The 14,143-nt window shown below is 48.3% G+C and overlaps 1 protein-coding gene across 1 annotated transcript; it reads right to left on the bottom strand.

Annotated features, from left to right (window-relative positions):
• Positions 1-859: 859 nt before the first annotated feature.
• CHST2 (carbohydrate sulfotransferase 2) lies at positions 860-3,997 on the bottom strand. The gene has a single exon (XM_078666428.1). The coding sequence runs from the start codon at positions 2,571-2,573 to the stop codon at positions 1,287-1,289; it is 1,287 nt and encodes a 428-aa protein (XP_078522554.1). The 5' UTR covers positions 2,574-3,997; the 3' UTR covers positions 860-1,286.
• Positions 3,998-14,143: the final 10,146 nt, after the last annotated feature.

Genomic DNA, 14,143 nt, shown 5'->3' with positions numbered 1-14,143 from the left:
AGGCTGTATATATGTTTTACACATGCATGGGAAACTGCACGGGTTTAAGCTTGCTGTAGGCAACGTGTATTTTAATATCAAGGAACCCAACAATAAAACCGACACCGCAGAACAAAAACAGACCAACAAATGACCCAAAAAAAAAACAGCCCATACAATGACCTGCCAGCCCAGCCGAACTTGGGAGAACACACCCACAACCTTTGCCCTCTCCCTCCATCAATCAGCCATTACAGACCTCCCACTCCCAGAAAACTGAAAAGAACCGCGGATGCGTTACACAGGGACGTGAAGGGTTAACTGGAGGTACCCGTTTATGCGAGTCCTGGAGATGGACAAGGCACTCTGCAGAATCGTTGATAACGAACATTTACCACACATAGGCTTTAATTTCACATTTTCTCATTGCTAGACGCCTTGGTCACACTCGCAGCATAGCGACTGCCCCACGGTTTATTACAGTATGCTGAGAAGAGCGGATTCACGTACCTTTTGCTTTGGTGAGTTCTTTCTGCCTGGTAACCTAGCTGAAAATATGATTGTTACACGCTCCGGTCAAAGCAGTCGCAAATAACTTATGACTGAAAATGGCGGGCAAATACTATTCTTTTATTACACTGTGCCATACTTCGACACAGGTTGGGTGTAACGGAGTTTGTATGTTCCTATGCCAATCATGTACAACTTACAGCGTGAATAAGTCGGTAACCACAATCACGGCGGTATTCCTATCGCCAACAATGGTGCGTTTGCGACCAGGGCCATATTAAAATCGCCTCTTCAAAGTACTCATATCAAGAACGAATGAGCAATGACGAGTGTGCGCGACACCACAATGAACAGAGGAAAGTATGATACATAACTTGTGATTTTCTTTTATTAATTGCATTTGTCTCACCAAGGAGTCCAACGCGCCCCCCTTTTTGCGGCCACGAGTGCCCTTAAGCAGAGTGCGCTTGCTTTGTACAACTTAATTTTGTGTGGCCAGGTTCTGTAAACACACGGTAGGTTTACTAAGTAAACATTTGGGTAAGCCACCAGATGCCTTAATTCCCAAAAATGCTGTCCTGTTTTTGACTTGGACAACATTCAGAAGGCCCACAGCATAAAATAAAACATCCCAAAACATAATTTGGAGAGGCAGATATTGTAAGCCTGTAAAAAAAAATTTGATTTTCCTAATGTGGGGCAGATGAAGTTATCAGAGATCAAAGTGCCAACCCCAGGAGAAGTCCTCCCCCACCCCCCAATTCACAGATATCACTGAGGCTTGAGGTTGGGGGGATTCACAGCTTGGACTTCTGGAGCAGCGGTTTGCTGAGGTCCTTCACCTCGCCAGGACTGCTCACTCTGGAGTAACCGAGCAGGTCCATGGGTACCTGGCAGTATTCCTCCACCTGCCTGATTTGTGCGAAGGTGAGAAGTGTCCTCCAGGCGTTCATAGCCTGGGTGGCATTGCGGGCGGACACGACAAAGGGTTTGGAGGAGTATCCCGACCCACTGGTCATGTTCAGAGAAAAGCTTTCCAACTCGTGACTCACCACCAGGTTGACAAAGCCGTAGACCTGCCGCAGTGTTTTGATGGGGTCCACCACCAAGTCCTCGTACCGGACCACCATGTACTTGCCCTTGAGCCATGGCGGTGGGGTGAGGGCAGTCCGCAAGGTCTTGCCCATGCTGCCACAGATCACCTCCATGGCCCCAATAGCATGGTAATCCGAGCCCTCTTTCTTGTTCAGCTTGTGGTTGGGGTCAACGAAGGGCATGCGGCGGATGCGAGGGTCCCGGCTGCGGACCACCTGCAAGCTCTCGCGGATAAGCCCATGCCGGGACTTGATCCTGGAGCTGGCCACAGCCCTTGGGTCCCGCACCAGGTGGATAACCTTCAGGTCCAGAGAAGGATCCTCCATGAGCGGGGCTAGCACGTTGATGTCAAAGATGCGGACCCCCTTGATAACCAAGGTGTTGTATTTACGGCACTCCTCCTCCAGCATGCTCAGGCTCTGGGGCGGGCACTTCTTACACACCTTGTCGTCCACCAGCCCCACACGGTCCTTGTGGTAGGCCACGCAGAGCGGCTGCGAGCAGATGACTTTGTTGGTGGCGGCCCCAAAGATGCCCATCGTGGTGAGGTTCCTGCTGCCTCCGGTCCCCGTGCTGTACAGTTGCAGGGCCGACATGTCGCAGCGATAGAGGGCACTCAGCAGGTCCCTTGCCGCCCCCTGCAGGGACACGGCATCCCCCGGGTACAGCTTCTGCCAGATGTGCCACACCGGCTCATACAAGAAGAAGACATCTGGGTTCTGGTTGAAGAGCTCTCCAAAGAAGGACGAACCGGATCTCCAGGTTGTGAAGACGTAGAGCAGCTGGCGCTTCTGGCGGGGTGGAGGCGAAGGTCGATAGAGGTAGCGGGTCTGGAAGGGCCTGGTCTGCTGGCGGGGTCCAGTCACAGGTTGGCTGCACTGCTGTGGCTCCCGGTGCCACCTGTAGTCCACCAGATTCACCATGGTAAGAATCAGCAGCAGCACATAGCCCAGGCACAGCAGGAGCGCCTTCCGCCTGAAGAGTTTCATCCTCAGGAGTAGCAGGGGGCATAGGTCTCAGTCATACCACCCTCAACAGTAGGGTCAACCCAACAAAGGTAATATTCCAATGGGCTACCTGCTCCACTCACAAAGCGTTGTACACTCCATTGCATGTCCTTCTTTTCAGTAGCCTCTCAAGTTGCTGCAACTTTGCCCGCGTTCCCCGTTTTGTGTTCCATTGCAGGATGCGCTGGTTCGACACTAGGTCACTTTCTGAGGCAGGTCTTGCTTTATGGACGGTCTTTAACTGCGCACCTGGCTGCTTTAGCCTCTCACAAGTCCCTTCCTGCCCAAAGCAGCATCGTTAAGAGGGTTATATCATTTTTTTTCTTCGGGCCAGATGGCGTCCTCATAAACAGATCTATAAACAAGCTGCTCGCCGCTGTGACAATCCAAGCCTCGCAGGGGCACGTGCTTCAGGCGGTGGATGCCCCCGACATGAGTTGTGGCCCCCAAAGCATCTTTCAGTGCACTGGGCGAAATCTCGACATTCAAAAATCCACTGCTGCAGCGCACGGGCTCTTTCACTGGCGGATTCCCTCCCACCAGCAGGTTTCCTTCTCACCATACCAATCCAGCCTGGAGCAGGGCTGAACTCCTCTGCCCTCCAAAATACCTCCTCCTTTGGTGCATCCGATCGTGGCCTCCCCCCCAACAGCCACTGCTGTCCAATCGGCTGCCTCTGGGATTTCGAGCCTGCCTCTCCTCTCTTTCTCACTAAAGGGCGCCGCTTTTGCAGCTATTCCCTGTAGGGCAGAGCGGCGTCCCCTTACTGAGAGCTGCCGAGTAGTAAGCCCGCTGCAAGGCAGGGCTGGAGATCTGAAATAGAAGGCCCCCCGAGTTCGCACTTGGGCTAGCTCTGTTTGTAAGAAGGCCCCCCGACTGCTGCCCCTGCTGTGCAGAGCTGGGTGCCGCTATTTAGAGGTCACTGGGCACTGCTCCCAACTGATGGATCCAAGACGTTTCAAGCCAACGATGACAATCCAAGCAGAAGATCTCTTCGCGTTGCAAAGCTGTGTTCTTGCAAAGGAGCCTGGGCGCTTTTCGAAGCTGTATAGCGCCCACTGCCTGAGATCAGATGTTCTCTAGGAGCTTGGCTGAGTGTCCCCTCCAACTGTCCCTTGCTGGGCTCCATGCAGAGCTGAGTATCTTCCCCCACAGAGTCCTCAGTGCAGCTCCCCGCTGCAGCACGGGACTGAGCGTTTTGCTCCCAGTTTCTCCCAGCAAAGAAGCCGGCTCCGATGCACAGTCCGGGTTCTCTCTGCATCCATCCCTTCGTGGGTGCAGCTACCATTCAGCCTCCTCCCCGGTGAACAGAACGCTCGCGCGACTCTGAGAGCGCCGAGGCCGGGCGCTCCACGACTGCCTTCCGTCCGCCGCCCAGCGCACTGGAGAGAGCGGCTCCCATCGCAGGAAGCGACCACCGGGTTGTGCGAGCACAACAGGCACAAACGTCTGTCAAAATAAAATGAAATAAACTAGTCCAGGAAAAAAAAGCCGGAAACAAGTTCAGCCCAAATAACGATGAAAACGGGCGACAAAAATGAAAGCAAATATGTTACTCTAGGAGAGGGGTCTCCAACCTTTTATGTAGAGAGCTGATTCTCATCAGTTAAAAATCATTATGAACTACTGAAGGCCAGGCCACTCGTGTAGTGCTACCAGACGCCCCCATTCCCAGCTTTAATGTCTTTAAGCCTAATGTTCATAGGGCCAAATACTATGTCAAACTACTTTCATTCCAGGCACTTTGACAAGGCTGTTCTGTGTCAGTGAGAGTGTAGTTTTTGGGATATATGTATATGGGTGAATAGGAGCCTGTGTCATGTGAACTTTTGGCACAGGACATGCCTTTCACCATATGTGGCACCGTTACATTTGCAACACAAACAAACAACCATTTTTTTTAGATAGGAGAAATTTAAAATTCAGAAAAATGTCCTGCAGAAATGTTCATACTATAAAAAGAATTTCTGCACATTAAATTTGTCCCACTTAAAAAAATGGCTGTATATTTCAGTTATAAATATGACAACATGTCTACCAGCCACTGGGAGCAAGATGCCTACTGGGTGCAAATGCAACACTCTGAAACAAATCTTATGTGTTGCATATTCATGAACGAATGAATGAATGAAATGGCATTTATATAGCGTGCACACTCCAAGGAGTGTCCCAGCGCATGTTGTATTTGTCTTATTTTTTTCAGTAAACTTCTTTACAAGTACTAGTTTGAGGTGTTTAAAAAAACCTGAGTACCTCTGCAAGCAACATGTGTTTGCATGCTTATGATAAACGAGATAGGCCACTTTTTCATTCAAAATTAGGTGTGGATCAGGGCTAGACTACAACTAATAGGGTTAAGAGTAGGTCTCAACGGAAACAGCAACCCTGCCTAGAGCTAACCAAGTCCTGATTGAAACATGTTGATGAGAAGAATGGGAAACCTTGATAAATCCTACATTGTATGAGGCTGCCCATAGTGGAAGTGCCGCTGTACAAGGGTGCTACGGATGGCATCGTGACGTAGCAGGAGGCTGGCGGCTGACCACACAGAGGGGTGCCATGGGACCACAGCCCGCGAGTAATGTGCCTGCTAGGACCTGGTTCAGTGGTGTGATTGCCACATGCTGGTTCCGGCGCCTGGGCCGCTGGCTCCAAGACTGAGAGAGTGGAAGGCCTGTTTATGGTCTTGGATGGAGTACTCGCCGATGCAGTAGGATTGGGGGTGACGCCGGAGAGCCACTGCTTGTGTTCCCTGGGACAGCAGCTGGGTTTAACTCATAGTGTTGCGCAGAGGAGGTCCCTGAAGCGGGGGTGGTGTTGCAGGCCTTTGCTGGATGTATGACGTTACAACGCATACTTTTACCACGCATACCATTACAACGCGGTTTTTACCACGCATACCATTACAACGCATAGCGCTTTGGGGTGCTGGATAGTGAATAGTTTAATTTACTATTCCAACTCCAGTCCCCGTGGACACTAGGGAAGGTTATTGGATAGTAAATTAACCTATTCCCTATCCTAGAGCGCCCCCCAGCGCAATGCGTTGTAATGGTATGCGTGGTAAAAACCGCGTTGTAATGGTAGTGCGTGGTAAAAAATGCGTGGTAAAGGTTGTATACCGCCTTTGCTGATAGAGACAATGTTGGCCCAGGCAGGGCCTAGGAGTCGATGAGGCAAGAGCCGGTCCTTGCAGTGACGGAGTGCCCTGGACTCTGGGTGAGAGGCAGGGCAGAATTAATACGTGGAGTGGCAGGGCCTGGGAGCCCCATTTGAGTGGAATCCTGTGACTGGTCTAAGGTCTGGATGCTCTGAACAGGCTGTGCTGGCACCGTTGTGGGCTTGATAGCTTTGGGTGATCCGACTGTGAAACTTACTTTTGCAGCCTTGTGAATTCAACTTGAAGTGCAGCTTGATGTATCCCACAAAACTGTGCTGCATGGGGGAAGGCTATGTTCTTCTTCACACTTGAGGAGGCGAACTACTGGATGGATATTCTTGCTGATGATCCATGCCGGAGCGACTCCAGTTGAAAACGGAATACGCCAAAGACAGTAAGGCAATCTAGAAGTCTGTGTAGGCAGAACTTCCGCTCGAACAGCCTTGATGGCTCTGGGCAGACAGGACGGATTGTGGTCTGTGATGATGGCACCCTCATGGACATGTACATGGTGCAGGACACAAGGGAATCATTCCTGCGATGAAGAAGTGATCCTGGGTCCGGCACTGACAGCACTGATTGGGACCCACCTTTGCTTGCATCGGGCCGGGCTTTTGGAGGTCGGGAGTGGGGAAACCTCAAGGGTCTGCAGGGAGGGCCTGGGTACTTTGCAGAACCTATCTGCCTGCTTTGTAAGCTAATCAATTTCAATATAATGTGCCAAATGGTTGGTTCCAATGAGTCAATTCATACTTGAGAGCCTTATGTACAGCAAAATGTAGTCATAATTTGCCAACCTCTTATTATACTGGTGGGGGCAGGAGTGAGATTGGTGGTCTAGGGGGAGAAGTCTGAGTGCCTCAGGCCTTGCAGCTCTCTCGCCCACAACCCTGTTGGGAAGCACAACTTATAATTGTGGGAGGGTTTTCTTTTTCTTGCATGAGGGAATGCAGCGTTGGATGCTAATTCCTAGCCTGTTAGTTGCAGTGCTGGGCTGTTTGAATATGCTGCCCGTGGGGAGGGGGCTGAGGTGTGGGTAACTTGTGTTGTAACTTGTTTACTGTTCTGGGGAGAGTTGACTGCTTTTGCATACATTTGCACCTATTACTTTTCCACCTGCCACTCTATCGGCTGACTGGTGTAGGGGTGAATGGGGTGGGAGGAGGACTGTACAGAAGATAAAGGGGAATGGCAGATAACATTGTGAAACTGGTTTGGGCCGGTTGGAGAAAAGGTGCAGGGTATATGCCTATTTGAAAAGATATCAAGTCTTTATCGCCTTCCTACAGGAAACCCATGTCTGGGGGACTGTTTGGCCCATCTGCAGAGGAGGCGGAGAGAGGACAACTCTATGCCACTTCCTACTCTGGATTCACAAGGAGAGCACTGATCTGAGCATTCCTATGGGTTCTATTTTGCCACAAGGGACATGCAATAGATGCGGTGGATAGACCCTGTTTGGGGATTTGAATGAGAGAGATGTCTGGTGAATGTATATGCGCCTAATACTGATTGACCAGATTTTTAAGGACAAGTAACAGCTGCGGCAACTGAGCATCTTATTGCAGAACTTATCCTAGCGGGAGATTTCAATTGCATTATGAATGGTGAACTAGACCAATGGTGGTGAACCTCGTAATCCAACGTGCCCCATATGCAACTGACATGCATATTTTATCACAGCAACCTTTCGTGAGGATGGCTAAGCCCATGTAGGTCGAAAAATGGCTGAGTGGAGGCTGCAACACACTGGACAACCTTTACCCTAATGGTTGGTTTGTTACTGGAGAGGATGCTATTACGTCCTTTGCTTTTGGCACAGAGCTAAATCTTCAATACGCAAAGCTCTCAGCCATGGCATATAAGCTGTAGCCATGATTTCTGGATGCACCACCCCCTCCCACACATTATTGGCAATGCTAGCCATGATGGGAGTCTGGCGACTGATATAAGTTGTATATAGTGCTCTGTGAGATGACCTCCCGGCACCACTGCAAAAATACAGAACAAATGGGCAGGGTGATGGCGGCCCTTATCTCCACCTCAAAATGGAAGAAGGTTTCGGACGGTTTCTTCTAACGACTGGTTTAAATTGATTCAATATAATTATATTCACCAGACATACCCAACACTCAAAACTCTGCACACCGTATATGCAGCTCATATGGCATGCTACATTTGTTGCGGGGAGTTTGAGGCAGACGTCCTGCATGTGGCTTGGTCTTGTCCAACACGTGCACCTTTTTGTCAGGAAGTGATGGAACAGCTGAACGGAGCCACTGCTTGGACCATCCAACCCATTATCAAGAAGGTTCTGTTAGGTATACTGCCCTCCCTGGCAAAGAGAAAGCTGAGTAGGACATTTTTTCTCCTTGGACTGCTGTTGGCTCCGCATTGCTATTAGATGGCTGGCGTCTGAGCCCCCCTGCTATAGGGATTGGCTTAGAGACATTTCAGAGTGAGCGGTGCCGAAGAAATTGCACATGAAGCCCACTAGGAGGAATGGGAAAGTGAAGTATTACCTGCGGGCATGGGCAGCTATGTTGGCAGCGTTGAGGGACCGCCTGGATGCCCGATCACCATGAGAGCTTAAGGAGTGAAAGGAGTATGCGTGGCATGAAGTGACCGTTTGTGATCTTACCCTTAAATTGTAGTGAATAGTGAACGTTTTTAAATATCCTGAAAGTTGTAGAATGCCCAGGATCTGCCTCACAAGTGGACCCGCTCTTTGAATGGTAGTGTTGTGCTGATGCTTGGAAGGTGCAGCAATTACCTCTACAGAAGGTGCAGCCTGGCCAACACATGTGATTACTAATAAGAGCAGGGGGCAAGGGTGTTTGGAAACTGTTTGTTGAATAAATAAGCATATGGCATGGAGAATGTGCTTAAAATGTTTTTCATGCTATTACAAACATCAATAAAGACTATATGCAAAAAAAAGGGCCCAGTTCACAGAGGTAAAGTTAGACCAAACATTTTACTTAGACCAAAAGTCTAACATTACTACTTTTCGATATTCACCAAGGTAAGTTACCACCAGTAACTTTACTACTATTAAACTTACTAGTAGTAAACCTACTTGTAGTAAAGCTACAAGTTACTAGTAGTACAGTTATTATCTTAGCTTTATGAATACCAAACAGTAGTAAACTTAGATTTTAGTCTAAGTTTACTAACTAGGGGCCAGATGTAGGTGGCCGTTTACCGTCCGGTAACGGCCGATTTCGGCCGTTACCGGCCGGTAAATGGGTTTATGGGATGTAGGGGGCCAATTTTACCGATTCGGTAAATTTACCGATTCGGTAAATTTACCGAATCGGTAAAATACCGATTCGGTAACTTCTTAAATGTAGGTGGGACTCTTCTGAGTCCCAAAGGCCTTTCAGATTGGGTATTTTACCACCCCATCCAATTGGGTGGTAAAATACAGAATCCAGGTGTGCTTGCACATGTGTGCATGCACACCTATGCCATGTGACAGACAGACATGCCCTTAGGGCATGTCTGTGTGCCACATGGCACACATGCCTGTATTTGGGGTGCTAGAGGGTGTCAAAGTGACACCCCCTGCACCCTTGCTGGAATCGGTATTTACCGAATCTGTAAATACCGATTCGGTAATGCCCATTGATTCCTATGGGCTTCAATGCCCATAGGAATCAATGGGCATTACCGAATCGGTATTTACAGAATCGGTAAATACCGAATCTTAACGATTCGGTATTTACCGAATCTGTAATACCTACACCCCCCCCCCCTCTATTTTACCACTTCTTAAATACCGAATCGGTAAAATTCGGTATTTAAGAAGTGGTAAAATAAAATTACCTACATCTAGGCCTAGGTCTAAGTTTACTACTTTTTGGAATTCACAAAGGTAAGTTACTACTAGTAACTTTACTACTAGCAAACTTACTACTAGTAAACTTACTACAAGTAAAATTGCTAGTTGTAAAGTTACTCGTAGTAATTTACCTTTGTAAATACCGAAAAGTAGTAAAGTTAGACTTTTGGTCTGACTTTACCTCTGTGAATCAGGCCCATAGTGTTCAGTCTTGCCATAGAAATCCCTCAAAACAATTATATAGGGTAACTACAAGGAAATTCTACACATGTAACATACACTGCACATTAAATAGATCTCTGAAAGAGCTTCTGAAATTAAATGAAGACCATTCAAACTACCATACAACGAATTTGAATGAGAAGCAGCCCCATGATGGAGCATACCATCTAGGATGGTGGGTGGGGCCTTGTGTCCATTTTTAGGTCTCACCTAAGCCAGCGCATGCACTGCTCTGGCGAGCTATTTAGTAAGCGGGTTTCAAAGTGCTACCCACCACAGGCTTTTGCAGGCCACCAGCTGTCTGTTGCGCGCACAAGCACGCGTGGCTTGCACAGCTGGCATCTAGCTTTCTCGCGTGAATCCCCTCCCCTAACCCCTCCCTTCTCCCACTCCCTCCTCGTCATCAGCTTCATGCCTCTCTATACTGTCTTTCTCGCATGAATCCCCTCCCCTACCCCCTCCCTTCTCCCACTCCCTCCTTGTCATCAGCTTCATGCCTCTCTATACTGTCTTTCTCGCATGAATCCCCTTCCCTACCCACTCCCTTCTCCCACTTCCTCCTTGTTCTCTCCATCTGACTTATCTCCTTCTCCTCCCTTCTTCTTCAGAGCGAGCTCAACCCCATCAACCTTCACCCCTTTTAAAATGTGGGTTTGTCTCTTCGCCTTGTTTTTTTTAGCGTGCGCACACAACTCCCGCTTCTCCCCCTACCCGCCACAGATCGCGTCTCGCAACCACTCGCGATCATTGCTTGTTTTCTTTGTCAACTCTTTCAGCTCACAAGGACTTGGACTACATACGAATGAAGTTCCCATGCACTAGAGGCCTCTTGAAGGTCTATAGCCAGCTGGGAAAGACTTGCCCCTCAGCGGCATGTGCCGTCTATAAGCGCAGCCTGTAATGTCACTGGTGCTTAACCAAATCAAAGGAAGCGCCCGTCTCTAATCCCCTCTCGCGAGCGGCAGTGTGGAGGAATCCAATTTAGGCTCAGGCCGCAAGATGCCAAAGCTCTAGGGGAACGCTGGGGGCCCGAGCTCTGTTAATCTGCAAACATTCCGGGCGCTCAATCCTTTCGCGGCCGTGAGGCCGTGCTTGTGTTAATAATGCACTTCGAACGGTGCACTTAAAGCTCGGGCAGCCCCCTTCTTCCCACCTCTCCTCTTCGCCCTCTTTCTACCTCCTGAACGCCTTCTCTCCTCCTCTTCCCGCCCACACTCTTTTCCTTTTCTGCCCATCTCTCCGCCCCTTCACTGCCCCCTAGCTTCCTCTTCACCATCTACTCTCTTCCCTTACCCTCCCACTGCTGTGTACTATTTAATAATGGCACGTTTTTCAGACACGTATCGCCAAACTTAAAAAAAACAGAAGGGCATGCATTTCCTCCCACAACTCCCTCGCCTTCTCCTGTTATCCCATTAGTTTGTCCCTCCCCCTCTTTTGCGTCTAGCCATCCTTCTTCTTTTCAGTGCTGACGTATTATGCCTAAACTGTAGTTTTAACCCATAACAGTCTCTTCAAGACATCACCATCTGACGGTTCCCTGAGGCCCCTTCAGCACCTCGGGTAAAAAGGCCCGCCTACCGATTATGTCTCCAGATTCCAGGACTCCATTGCTCTATATAACAGAAACTGCAGAATTTTCCACTGACAAAGACTCCTGCTTGAAGAATTCACAGTTCACAAAACCCCTCAATCTAGCGCTCAGAAACCGCAGCTGGGACCTCTTTGGGTCAGAATGCCCTACATAGCGCTAGGCAAGTATGCCGAACCCTCAACTCACAAGACCTCTCCCCTCAAGAATCAACTTCAGCTTGCATACTACCCCCTCCCCCAGTTCAAAATGACCCTGCTCACTCAGACCCCTCTCTCCCTCTCCAGTTCACGGAGTGGGAGATTTTGAAAAAACAAGCATTGCCATAGCCAATAGGTCTCGCCTTTGGAAGCTTATAAGTGTTTAGCCATGCAACAGTTGGTGTTGTTGCACCAAGGATATTGTGCTGCATAACTAAATACTTATAAGGTCCCAAAAGCAAGACCTATTGGCTATGCCAATCCTTGTTGTGTTAGATACTATTCTCAAAATTTAAGGTCCTCGATATCTAGTAGAGTTTCTTGATTTAGATATGCTACTTGGGCGGAAACCCTAGAGATCCCTTATTCATCTTGCTTCCACTCCCCTTGACATTGGAAGGAACTGCAAACTAAAGAAAATTGCCCTGCAAGGCTTTTCCTGGAGGACGCAATAAAACATCTAGGGTTGTGTCAACTATGGGATCTGCAAGGGCCCTTGGCGGGCTTCAAGAAAGTAGTAAATAACATTGTCAAAAAAAGTATCTGTCCTGCAGGACAAAGCCTTACTGGCGGAGCGAGCACACGACAGGCTAACTATACAATCTTACACCAAACTCAGGCCACAAACATATCTTCAGACCAGCTTCACCAAAAAAACAAAAGAGAAGTTTCTGAAATTTCGCCTAGGACTATTGCCCTCTGTAAACCACATGGCCCCTTAGCTGCGTCCTTCAATGCCAGCAAAGTGCCGCCTTTGTGGCAACAGCGAAGAAAACATCTTACACCCTATTACCATATGTAAGGATCTGCTACAAGATCGCCGGAACCTTCTGAGACCACTATTCAACAAAAAACGAATAAAGTCATGCAGGCAAGCAGTCCTGGCATGCTTCTCGGGTGATGAAGTCCAATTGAGCTGCCGACTGGTAAAATACCTTGAAGTTGTAGATGCCCGTCTTAACAAAATGAAAGAACAAACAGAAAAAGCCAAATTGGCCTGGCTGTAGAGCAGAAGCCAGCACCACAACCTGCTTGAAGAAGGGACAGCACTTATATTAGCGGAAAATCAGGAAGGACAGTGACGGAACCCAGTGCAACACTTGTATGTTCAGACCCAAAATAATCCGATGGTAACGAGGGCCCAGCTGGCATTCTGGAGTCCACTGGGCTTTATCGCTACAAAGTACAAGCTTACGGGGAGGATAACTTCTTGTTACCCAGGGAGATTACGGACTGCAATAATTAAATGTATTTGAATGGGAACGTAAGTCAACCCAACCATGCAAAGTTCTTCAATGGTATGATAAAAGTCACTCAGTTTTGGGCCAATCTTACATCCTACCTGTATTTTAATCGTTTTAGCTTCAGCACCTTTTAATCGCAGTTTTCTTACATTCTATCACAGTATTATTTTAATTTGCTATGGCTGCTACAGATATACGAAACTGTTTTTATTGATGACGGTTTGTAATGGTTTTAATTAACTGTACAATAAAGTATTACCTTACCTTACCTTGACATTGGTTGAAGGCTGACTTACAAGTTATGGCAATTGGACCAAAAGCCTATGCAGGTTTTGTTAGTCTGCAGGTGCGAGACTGTTAGAGCAAAAGACTTATGTTAAAACACTTGGTGAGCGGAGTGAGGCAGGGAAACACTTCTTCAGGGGTTTCCTGCTTGGCAAGAAACACAGTACTGCGACGCTAAATTTGAAGGGTTTGGGCACTGTTGACCCGACACTTGCATATGTGGCGCATGGGAGGCAACGCGCGGATGGTGTTTAAAAGAATGGTGGTTGGAGAAGAAGAACATGGTGGACATTGTGTTTGTTCGGTTGGGGGTGTTCATAATTGAGGGAGGTTTAAGAGAGATGGGGGATAGGTTTCTTAAAGTGTATCTGTGAGACGGGTATTGTTTCTTGAATTGTAATGCTTAAAAGCAAGCTTCAGGACTCTCTTAAAAAGCAGTCTTTTCTCTCTAATGGTTGTCCGTGTCTTTCCTGCACCATTTCTGCCTGACGAGGTTACATGGAATGTGTGGAGCCCCTAAGACACCTCTACCTGCAGAAGGATGGGAGAGTGATACAGGCAAGGAAACATCAGTTCAGGATATGCTAGTTTAAGGGGTGGGCAAGGTTTGGGCTGATGAAGTGTCAGGGGCAGGTTAGCCCTCTCCTCCAGAACGCCGTGGTCTTCGGGGTGGGGGAGAGAAGTTGTGACTGCAGTCCACACGTTTCACGAAGAAGATAGGGACAAGATTGAGGGTTGATTTCAGTGGTCATTTTGTTGGGAGTTTCAAGTATGGGATAGGTTTTCACTGATGGAATTAGAACAAGCTGTAGAATGAAAAAACACAACTAAGTCACTGAGATGGAAGGATTGGGGTGTAGCCAGGTGAATGCTTGCAGGCGTGGTGAATTGAAGGCTATGTTTGGATCATGTTTTAAAAGACGGTGGTTGTAGAAGAAGCAAGATAGTTGAGGGTGTAGTGGTTGGTTGGGGAAGTTCATAATTGAGGGAGAGGTTTAGAGGTGGT

This window comes from Lissotriton helveticus, chromosome 11 (assembly GCF_964261635.1).
Source record: "Lissotriton helveticus chromosome 11, aLisHel1.1, whole genome shotgun sequence".
Taxonomy (NCBI): Eukaryota; Metazoa; Chordata; class Amphibia; order Caudata; family Salamandridae; genus Lissotriton; species Lissotriton helveticus.
This window is presented reverse-complemented; position numbering and strand designations above follow the sequence as displayed.